The sequence below is a fragment of the Gigantopelta aegis genome, chromosome 5 (assembly GCF_016097555.1).
Source record: "Gigantopelta aegis isolate Gae_Host chromosome 5, Gae_host_genome, whole genome shotgun sequence".
Classification (NCBI taxonomy): Eukaryota; Metazoa; Mollusca; class Gastropoda; order Neomphalida; family Peltospiridae; genus Gigantopelta; species Gigantopelta aegis.
This window is the reverse complement of record NC_054703.1, coordinates 38,879,988-38,892,166: the sequence shown is the minus strand read 5'-3', so window position 1 is coordinate 38,892,166 and position 12,179 is coordinate 38,879,988. Positions and strand designations below refer to the sequence as shown.

At 37.2% G+C, this 12,179-nt stretch overlaps 1 protein-coding gene across 1 annotated transcript; it reads left to right on the top strand.

Annotated features, from left to right (window-relative positions):
- Nucleotides 1–1,940: 1,940 nt before the first annotated feature.
- On the top strand, nt 1,941–2,819 carry LOC121373163 (neuropeptide S receptor-like). The gene has a single exon (XM_041499620.1). It carries the CDS (start codon nt 1,941–1,943, stop codon nt 2,817–2,819), a length of 879 nt encoding a protein of 292 aa, XP_041355554.1.
- Nucleotides 2,820–12,179: the final 9,360 nt, after the last annotated feature.

Below are 12,179 nucleotides of genomic sequence, written 5' to 3'. Positions count from 1 at the left end.
CCACTTTTGAAATATGCCCACGTTCCCAATAATTAGAAACAAATGTCAATATTTAAAATTTAAAACAAAACAGTCGTAGAACAAAACAGATGTTTAAAAAAACGCCCTTTAATTGTCCAAGAACAAACAGACAACAGACAAAGAACAAGAACAAACAAAAAACCCCAACAACAACAACAGCAAACAAGATTTTTTTTTTCAAAATGTGAATGTATCTACAGGATTACATGTTTTTAAATGTATGTGTGTCGATGTGATACATGCAGCATGGTCACAGAATGTATTACATACCTATTCAATCTTACTATAGTGATAAAGACATTTTCAAACCGTGCGATCAGGCCCCGTGCTTATAAAACTTAAAGCCTAGACGTTAATAAAGTCCAGACTTTAACGTAATGCTATTTGAATGACGTTGCCATGACCTCAAAGTCTGGACTTTATTAAAGTCTAGACTTTAAGCTTATAAACACGGGGCCTGATCCGGATCTTGTAAATGGGGAATTCCCCGATCATTTTTAGTGCAGTTAGCGCCTTTTTGTTAATGACGTCATATACGATTTACAAATTACGTCACGTCGTATTTGAAACATTACACAAGACTGCTGCAGAGTATAATTCTTAACGTTAAGTAAATGCCAAAAAAAAAAATTAATAATGGATTTAAGAAAGTGTTGTTATGACGTAAAATTAAAAACAGTTTTTGTTATTCATAAAAGAATGTATGTAATAAATACAGAACATACCACGCAACCGTTACTCGGTCTCGTGGTATATATTATTTCGCAAAATAAACTCGTGCAATAAACAGGAAGCGAAAACAGCGTATGTGAAGTTCTTTATATTCAACACATTTACTTTTAAAATGGTTTCTAATTTACAAAATGCGAAAACATGGATTATACATCATATAATGTAGTATTATATGCGATTATATGTAGTAACTATAGATTTTTATATTGGTCAGACACGAAAGTAACTACGGCAAAGAATGACAATTCAGGTGCAGCACACACACTCAACGACACACTCAACACATTTTATTTACGGTTATATGGCGTCAGACATATGGTTAAGGACCACACAGATACATAAAGAGGAAACCCACTGTCGCCACTGCATGGGCTATTTTTTTTCGATTATCATCAAGGGATCTTTTATATGCACCACTCCACAGACCTTATAATACCTACTACAGCCTTTGTTAATCGATCGTAAACCGACCGCACATCAAGCGAGCGCTTTACCCCTGGGCTCCGTCCCGCCCCTAACCTATAAAGGCGCATACTATAACTCAAAACAATTAAAGGGTCCAAGGTAGTATACTCTACTATGATAATGACATGATAAGATAAACACCTAATTATGATAAGCCATTGAGGGATGTTCATAAATCATTTTTGCTCGGGTATAAATATCCCACGGACGAAGAGCTGTAAACTTTAAAATTCGTTTATCTCAAATTATATTTTTTTTTACATCGCTGGTTATTCCATTTTGTCCTTCAGGTTTATTAAAGTTGCAAGAAAGAAAAAAAAATACAAAAAAATACAAAAACACAAAAAGCCCCCTGTATAATAAGCATTACTCTTTGTTTTTTCAGGTGACAACATTCCTAAATTCCTACAGCCGGTACATATGATAGCATTGAAGATATAGACTACATGGCAGACGGAATGAATTCAAGCACAGACACAAACGCAACAAAGGGAAATGGCTGGGTTTTCCTCTTAAGTCCAAGTCTTACCTTTTGGGTCATCAACTTGATCACCGTCGTATTAGGACTAGTTGGGAACTGCTTGGTGTTTCTTTTACTGAGGGATGCCAAGTTTTCCTTGCTATCTTATCCAATTTATTTGAGATCTCTGGCACTATCCGACAGTGTTGTTTTAATTATACGTTGCATACACCAGTCACTGAGATACTTTCACTTGTTTCATATGGGGAACTATGCCGCTGCCTGTCGTGTGTGGATGTTCGTCAATTCTACAGTATTGCTTCTGTCGCCGTGGTTGGTGGTTGGACTGACTGTGGATCGGTTCTTCTGTGTTGTTTTCCCACTGAAACGTTACAGATTCTGCACTCGGAGAAAGGCCACGATCGTCTGCTCGTGTCTGGCTACTTTGTCGGGTGTGCTGACGCTCCCGCTAGTGCTTGACGTGAAGAAAATAAAAGGCATAAACACAGAATGCTATGTGAAAGATCAGTATATGGCCTATTATTATTTTGTACGTCTAATTCTCACCTCAACCCTCCCCTGCCTCTTGATTCTCATTTTCAACATTATGATTGGTATCCACATCCAGCGCAGCGCCACGTTCCAAAAGAGATTCAACTCATCGACCAACGCCTACACCGCAACAAAGTTGGACAAGTCACTTCGTCCTCTTATGCTCATCTCTATTTTGGCGTTCGTCACAATTGTCCCTTTAGCTGTCATAGAATGCATTCTTGGGCTCCTGGTAGTGACTAAATCAGGTTTTCAAACCGTAGCGATCATGGTCAAACTGTGGCCAATATTCAACATTTTATACCTGATCAATTTTGGACAGAATCTGTACATCCTGATGGCCAGTTCAGCTAACTACAGGAAGATCATGAAGTCAAAGCTGACGTGCAGGGGAAAGAAATCCTCCAGGCTGAAAGACACAGCCACAATTTCGCGATTTCAATGGCAACCTTCTGACTCTGTTGATCCCCGATCAGAATCCAGGACCAGACGGTCTTTTGAAACCAGCTTCACATCAGTCACCTTCCGTGCTACGGACGTTGACGATGGTTCAACACATATGAGGACAAACATTTACCAAAGCGAATAGCTTAGCTCAACATACGCACAGACACATGCCAAAGGAAACAAACGTTGACCAAAATACAATGATTTGTTTCACACTAACTTTTGTTTCTTCTCTAGGAAGAAGTTTGTTTTCAATGATTCACGAAACTGCATTGAAATAACCAAATAAATACAGCGTATCTTTATTCGGTATAAACTGTTCTGATATGTTTTCAGAACAAATACACGGCCATATATGGACGATGGACAGGACAGGACAACATGCAGCATGTTGTAAGCGTTGTCCGCAAACGTCATTTTTAGGAAGCATGTTGCAGCTTGTCCCGGTGTAACAGCCTAAAATATACCCCCCTCTTCCGCCAAGCTATACCCGGGATCAAAGTGGGCTAGCCTGTTTTATATCCCTAACCCTAACCAAAATAAATAACCAATAATGGACACAAAAATAATATAAACGCTTAAATAAATAATTTTATATTTCATACTCCATAAAAGACATTAATCATGATGGACAAAAAAAACCTAATTGAAATATAGACTAGAGAGGTATATTCGGGCTAGCCTTAAAAGAAAAACAGGGTTAGGGCTAGCCTGTTTTATAGAATTCTGGGCTATCCACTTTATAGATATTCTGGGCTAGCAGCCCCGGGGTAAATTCTGGGCAATCATACCCCGGGATATATTCTGGAGCAAAAACCTGGGCTGGACATTGAAATACTGTGCTAGACCCCGGGGTAGAGAGGTATATTCTGGGCTAGCCTGTTTTATACCCCAGGGCTAGTATATTCTGGGCTAGTTCAGTTTTATACCCCGGGGTATATTCTGGGCTAGTTTGGCGGGGTCTGTTTTATACCCCGGGGTATTTTGGGCTATTACCCCGGGGTACCGGCTTCCACTTTATACCCGGGTATCAGGGGCTACTACACCGGCTTGTATCTAATCAGACACATTGTTTGAATAATATGACCAAAATGGCAGTATTCACTGAAGAGGGAAACATATCAGTCAAAGGATGTGGTACGTACTATCCTGTCTGTGAGATGGGATAATATAAAATATCCGTTGCTACTAATTGAAAAATGTTTCGGGTTTCCTCTCTTAGATTATATATCAAAATAACTAAATTAGTACGGGAGCCAGGTCGATTTATCTATGTCGGAGAGTCAGGAAGGTTTGAATATTGATTCTTATGTAAACGTGTGTAGATTTTAGATCTGCAACTCTTACTTGTCTAAACCTGTACGTTAATTGGGAATTTGCATATTTTTAACGGTACGTCAAAGTCAATTTGTGTTCGATCTGCTGCTGCTCAAAAACAACAGTCCACGGGACAGATACCAAATTTCAGTTATAAGGGAGATTAATCTCTTTAAAGGGTGTATACTTCAAATAAAAATGTTTTTTACCTGTGATGCTTAATATACCAAACTTTCCATTTTGGTTTCAAGCTGCACTTTCATAACTAGTCAATTTGACCTACATTTTTTTCAATACATACATTGGTAAGAGAATGAAAATTGCAAATGAAACTATTATTTTTTACCAACACATTTTACGTCACAGGACTTGTGGTGTTCATTTCTACAGCATATTATAGCCGGAAGTATTCATAGTAACTAACAATGATATCTTTTTGGTTTTGCTGGACTGGACTTTGAACAATGTAGGTCAAATTGACTAGTTATGAAACATGACCAGGACAAATCAAAATGGTATGAAAATCCCATGGTAAGCAAATCACATGGTAAGTTCGGGTATTTAGCGTCACAAAAACACATTTTATAAGAGTTTAACTGAAATTTGGAATCTGTCCCATGGACTGTTGTTTTGGGGTAGCAGCAGATCGAACACAAATTGACCTTGAGGTACCATTAAAAGTATGCAAATTCCCAATTAAGAGTTGCAGATCTGAAACCTACACATATATTTACATAAGCATCAATGTTGAAACCTTCCTGACTCTCTTGACATAGATAAATCGACCTGGCTCCCGTACTATATAGTTATGCCAACAGGACTTAGTATTGAAACGTATTAATAGTTACAATGTTACAGCACATGAATACAATGCAATATATAAGCAAAACTGCTTCAACCAGAAATGATATTTGAAGGAAGGTTTAAAGTGGACAGTAAAACAATCTGATCATAATATATAACCAAATCAAATTCCATTGCTATTAGATTTTCGTCGGTGGGCCCATTGGGCTATTTTTCGTTCCAGCAAGTGCACCATGAATGGTATATTAAAGGCTGTTGTCAGGTCAGGTCATAGGATGATATGTGCACATTCGGAGCAAGCTGTTGTAGCGCACGCCTGTCATGGACCCAGGTTCCGGCCTTGACCGACTCCTCTGTCCAGTACAGGAAGGCTATGGTATGTTCTATGTACAGTGTATATATTGTTACTAATAGACAGATATAGCGGGTTTGCTCTTTAAGACTAAAATGCAGAGCCGGTTTATCCTAGTAGCACATGTAGCACGTACTACTGTCCACGCGCTTCGGGGAACCCCGAGGCGATGTGTACTTGTATTTTTTCCAGGTAATTTTTCCACTCTCAGCGAGGGGGTTGCAAAATATATATCCTGGGAAGGGTGACCCACTGTTATTTGTGCAACATGCACCGCAGATCCTTAAACCGGCGCTGCTAAAATTTGAGAATTTCATATCCAGTAGCCGATGATTACTAAATCAATGTGCTCTAGTTGTGTCGTTAAACAAAAAAAAAAACGTTCAACCTTTCCCTAAATATCATTCTGCAGGACTCTATCTTACCGTTTTAATCATATGGGTAATACTTTAGTGTTATGTTTCTTCTTGTGGCATTTTTACGACTTGGAAATATAAAGGTATACTATTTTGACTAAGGTCCAATAAAAAATAAATAAATGTCTTTGACATCAGAATAAACAAAATTATGTGTATTTTTAATAAAGTGCAAAAATATCCTTTGTTCATTGGCAACTGCGAAATTGACAGTTTACAACACTAAGCGCCCGCTCTGTCTGATCCAAAATATAGAAGGGACACGCTAGATGACGCTTGAGTTTTTAATTTTGACAGGCCGTTCAAAATTACGCCCAACTTCCTTTCTCTTTGGCATAAATTTGGCCACTTGTTAAATTCCTAATTCAACAGCTCCGCCTTACCACCCCGCCTGCAACCGGCTCCGACCCTTCTTCTACCACCCCCCCCCCCCCCCCAAACACACCTTTTCCTTTCCTTTCCGAGGCCGGCACCCATGCCCATGACAGGCGTGTGCTACAACAGCTTGCTCTGAATGTACACGTTAACAATTAGGCAATTAGGCAATAGGCAATGACGCTTGAGCCTTATATTAATACATTTCTGTAATATTCTGATATCATTAATATATGTCTGTAATATTCTGATATCATTAATATATTTCTTTAATATGGCAGTGATATCATTAGTATATTTCCGTAATAGTTTGAGAGCATTATATAGATCTGTAATAGTTTGATAGCATTAATATATTTTTGTAATCTGTCGATATCATTAATATATTTCTGTCATATTTTGTTATTCCACGTTGCATTTTGTGCTGTTTTATTTGTGTTATAATGTGTTTGATAAAACTGAAAATATTTTTGCAAGAACGTCTGTAGCAATGGCATACGTGTTGTCTTGTCTAAATGTCATGTATGTTTATAATTAGTTAGTTTATTTTCTTTCAACTAGAACCTCTGTTGCTAGCATTGTTTAGTGCTGGTATGTTCTTGCACTATGTGCATTGTCTGACCGGGTTGTACCGTAAATGTCACAGCTAACTTTTCACGTTTTATTATAATTACAATAAAACATATATTCACAAGATATCTCTGATTTTTTTCTTGATAAATACACATTTTTGCATATGTTTATATGTGGATATCATACGATGCACGTTAAATAAGTTCGAAATTTCAAATTGTATCGCACTCACATTCAATCTGATTAAAATTAGCTCTACTGGATCTACCAGTAGATCTAACAGCATTACGTGGACTCCCATGTCCAGGTGACATTCCATCTATAAATAACAATTTAAATATCGACAAATTACAATTCGCCTTTTATAGCGTTATTCGGGAGTATACACATTCTAAAAATATCGGGCGAAACTATTTCTGCAATAGGTGAACTTGTTGGCCAGTTTCAACATTGAAAACCCAGGGGGACAAGTGCAGTAATAAACTCTGGATTGTATACCAGTATAAACAGTATGGCTATACCATCACTGTTTGTTTTGTTTTTTCATCTTGAAACTAATTTTATATAACATTTTATATTGCAACCAGTTTCCGGCATACTTCGTAATTAACCCGAATTATTTCGTATAAACTCGTCATAATTCCGAATATTTTCGAAAAAAAATTCAAATCACTGGCATGGTTTTGCAAGTAACGTTTTATTGGTCGAATGAAAGGTCAACTGGACATGACCTCCAAAAGGCTGCTGTTAGATCCACATGTAATAGTGGAGCTAATTTTAATTAGATTGATTTTACATATTTGTTCAGCATATGTCTATGTATGAATATCATAGGTTGTACGCGTATCGACGTTGTCCTGTGTGTTTAAGTTGCACTCGTTAATGTAAAATAGGTAAGACACCGTAAACGTTATAATAAAGATGTATTCAATTAAAAACAATAATATATTGTTTTCCTCTGTTACTCGCGAATAGATGAACACATACTATTCTCAATGTAATCGGGAAGAACAGGCCTCGGTGGCGTCATAGTTAAGCCATAGGACATAAGGCTGGTAGGTACAAGGTTCGCAGCCCGGTGCCGGTGTAAACGGAATACAAGTTCGTAGGAACAGTTGTTTGCCCAGACTTAATCTCCTAGGAATGCAGGTCCTAGGTATAATATACCTAGGAATGCAAGTCCTAGGACTTACGTTCCTTGGGGATGCTGGTCTAACTGCCAGGATATCAAGTCCAGACCGGACTTTCATTCCTGGACAATCAAAATTTAAGTCTGGTGGTACACATAAAAAAATAAATTATAATGTAAACAAAAAAAGAACCAAAAAAAAAGAACAAAAAGATTTTCTTTCTTGTTTATTTAGTTAACTTTATTTAAATATTTTCTATTTATTCCAATATTTTCCATTTGTATCATTTTCAAGAATATGTACACATTTTGTTGACCTTATTACGTGAGCAGAACCAAGGTCTTTGTTTATTGCGTGTTGTTCCAACTAATAAATTCTTAAACATTTAAAAGTAATGTTTGAAAACTCGAAAACATTTTCCATAATTCGAAGCATTTTACACGTATTGGTACTCGCAAATGAGTATAACTTGCCCATATGATATACCAACAAAATTATCTGCTGGGCATTAAGTACTGGTATTTGATAATAATAATTCAACTATAAAAATGTGATATTTGCGTTATATAAATTATCTTATTATATAATTTTAAGTTTGTGCCTTTTTATCAATAATGTTGCAGGCGCGTGAACATAGGGTGTGTGGTGGCGTGGTCTAAACAGCCCTCGTCAAAGCCAATTTCCACTTGCCACAATTATTTACTGTCAATAATATACACACACAATTTACGGAGATACTTTTAAACAGACTAACTACTCATGACACTTTTACACTTGACAGTTTTGGTCACAATAGCCATTTAGACTCCTTTTTTCTTTTCTTTTTATTATTATTATTATTTTAATTTAATTTTTTAATTTTTTATTATTATTATTTTTTTATTTTATTTTTTTTTTATTTTTTTATTATTATTTTTTTATTTTATTTTATTTTATTTTTTTTGGGGGGAGACGTAGCCCAATGGTAAAGCGCTCGCTTGATGCGCGGTCGGTTTAGGATCGACCACTGTCGGTGGCTCCATTGGGTTATTTCTCGTTCCAGCCAGTGCTCCACAACTGGTGTAATAAAGGTCGTGGTATGTACTATCCCGTCTGTGCATATAAAAGATCCCTTGCTGCTAATAGAAAAGAGTACCCCTGAAGTGGCAACAGCGGATTTCCTCTCTCTAACTTGTCGCTTATGCTTATGATGGTCAAAACTGTCATACGGCAGTCAGTGATAAATAAATTTAAGAGTTCTGATGCTATTTGTAATTGTTCATCTATAAAAGGCAATTTTTCATGCTTATTATTCCTGTTATTTTTATATTGTATTAACTTGACATTATAGTTCTAGTTATTGAATCATATATAAGTAACGAGCAAAATATCGGAAATAAAATTACAGCGGACTAGGAGTACCAGGAATGAAACTCCCACGGACTTAAATTTCTAGGAATGCACGTCCCGCAGACTTAAATTTCTAGAAATACAAGTCCCGCAGACTTTGATTCTGAGAAATGGATGTCCGATCGGACAAAGATTTAAAAAATCACAATTAATCGCATTGCGACTTAAGTCAAAATATAAATTTATAAAACATATTATTAAAAATTATGTAGGTGTATGTAGAAATTGCCTTTTGTTCGCTATATGTTACGTTTTTTTTGGAGTAACCAGTTTTCATATATTTTTCAAAAAACACATTTTGGGCTCCATATTGTTTGTTGTTTTATTTGTATTTCTTCTTGTTGAACTCAGGAACATATGGCCTACTTTTTATCTGTAGTCGCATTATATACTTTTGCAAAAAGCAAGATACTCGTCCTTCTTCAATATGCTAACACAAGATGTAGACGATTACATGGAGATTTGAGCCCACACTATTCTTAAGAGAATCGTGCACTTATCCATCACACTACGAGAGAACGCTGCCAAAACTTTACTTTTTTTCGTGTCTTTCTGGCAGATCGTGTACATTTCAGAGTATAACAAACGGACATCTAATTTGCCGGACTAATATTTCTGTGACTGCTGTAGAAGGAATTTAAGTCTGGTAGGAATCCAAGGCCTAGAAAAATAAGACACTTTTAAAAATAAACATGGTTTGAAAGTCCGGGTACGAGTATGGTTCCTAAGCTATGGAGCTCCGATAGGACTACTGTTCCTAGGAACCGCGGTCCGTAGTTCCCACGGACCTGCGTTCAGTTTACACCGGCTCCCACCCAGAACGAATTGTAACGACTCAATGTGTAGACGTAAAGCAACAATTAACAACTAACCCACTGTCCTGGACAGACATCCCATATAGCTGAGGTGTGTGTCCAAGACAGCGTGTTTGAACCTTAATTGGATATAAGCACGAAAATAAATTGAAATGAAATAAAATGAGAGAAAAAAAAAAGGAGGAGAGGTTCATAAACAATTTTGAAATTGTTGATAGGAAAATATTCTTCTGGATGAACTGACCGTCACCCCATTATAAAGGTAACAACACACTAGCGGTCCCGGGTAGACAATGGGTTTATGCAGATCTAACTAGCTAGAATGTAGCATGCTGCCTTGTAACTAAATAGGATTTGTGTTTTGTCTTTTTCAATTAATGTGAAGGAAGGTTACCACTGACATCTAATTGAATTGCCTGGGTTTTTTTCTTCTTTTTTTCTTTGATATTGTTTTTTGTTTTTTTTCTTTCCGAAAACGAAATTAATAGAATAAAAAAGTTTCGCGTTACCTGGAGACGTTCATCACATTCGTTGGCCCATGGATATAATCTAATGCTGGTATTGCCACGAACAGACACCCATAGCTAAGATTGGAATATTTGCTAGCGGTTGTTACAAGCACAGCAATGAATGAGCATAGCAACAAGAGACACACGAACATGCTAATACATACATTGTATTTTGTTGGGTGCCCAACCATGTTGGCATCAGGGGTAATGAAAAGGCAAATTCAGCTACCAAATTTGCTTTGGATTTGCCTCATGCCAGGGTTGGTGTGCCATATACTGATTTTAAACATAGTATTGACCAATTTATCGTTTCGACGTGGCAAAATGATTGGAACGGTGCGGTTGCGAGCACACTTCATGCTGTCAAGCCAGTCTAGGAAGAGTGGCAGTTCTCCTATAGACAAAGCCGGAAGTATAAAATAGTCCTTGGGTCGTGCTCGCATCGGTCATACCTACTTAACCCATTAATTTATCTTGAAGATAGATCCTCCACCTTAGTGTGACCACTGTCAGTGTACACTGACGGTACGCCACATTTTGGTGGAGTGTACACATCTCAAGGAAGCTAAAACAAATATATTTGGTCAACGAAATGTGGTGGAATCCTTGCGATTTTATTTCAATGTTTACCTGAGACTGTCTTTTATTCTAATTTTAGATTTACGTATCTGTGATATGTGTATTTCTTGTACAGTTCTTTACATTGTGTTTCTATTTAACCGTTGAATTTTTATAGTGATGTTGACCATCACTTTAGGTTTGCATTTACCATAGTTTGACACCCAATAGCCGAAGTATTTTTCGTTTTGGGGTGTCATTATACATGTATTCTATTTTGTTAAAAACGCAATATCAATCGAATCTAACTCTAAGCACAGTTTCAATAAGTGTAGTATGCATGGTTAATGCGGGGATATCGTACAAGGAAGGAAGGAAATATTTGATTTAATGACACTCGGCACATTTTGTTTACGGTTATATGGCGGCAGGCATGTGGTTTCCTTTTTTGAGGTAACGTTTATTAATATCATAACATAGTATTTGTATTATTATATAAAGTGTATCCTATAACATTAATGTAAGGTAGTGATACCAGGTCCCCCAACCCTGGCATTACCGTATTTCTTTTCTGGGGACAATAGACTTTGGGGGAAAAAAAGACATATGGTTTAGGACCACACAAATATTGAGAGAGGAAACCCGCTGTTGCTTCGATTAGCAGCAAGGGATCTTTTATATGCACCATCCCATAGATAGACAGGATAGCACACACCAAGGCATTTGATCAGTATCAGTCGTGGTGCACTGGCTGGAGTGAGAAATAGTCCAATAGGCCCACTGACGGGGATCGATCCCAGACCGACCGCGCATCAAGCGAACGCTTTCCCACGGGGCTACGTCTTGCCCCAACATCACACGTCCGCCTAACAATTGCTGTTTTTTTTCCTTAGACGCGCATTCGTTTTTAAGAAATACGAAAAACGTATTTCGTGGTATTACAAACACCTGGAATACCCCAAAAACACTTCAGCTGAACGGAAATGTATATTCTAAACAACAAACTGCAAGTAACAACAAACCAACGGCAAGTAATGGGTTCCAGAATGTTCATTTATCAAACAATGGTTTTAACAGCAAAAACCAACGGCGTAATGGTTACAACTAGGGTCTGTCCAAAGTGTGCAAAAACTACTAACGGCGTAACAACAAACTGAGGTCTGTCCATAAATGTAATCATTTAATAGCAAAAAAACTAACGGCGTAATGGTTAACAACTGAGGTCTGTCCATAAATGTAATCATTTAGCAAAAACTAACGGCAA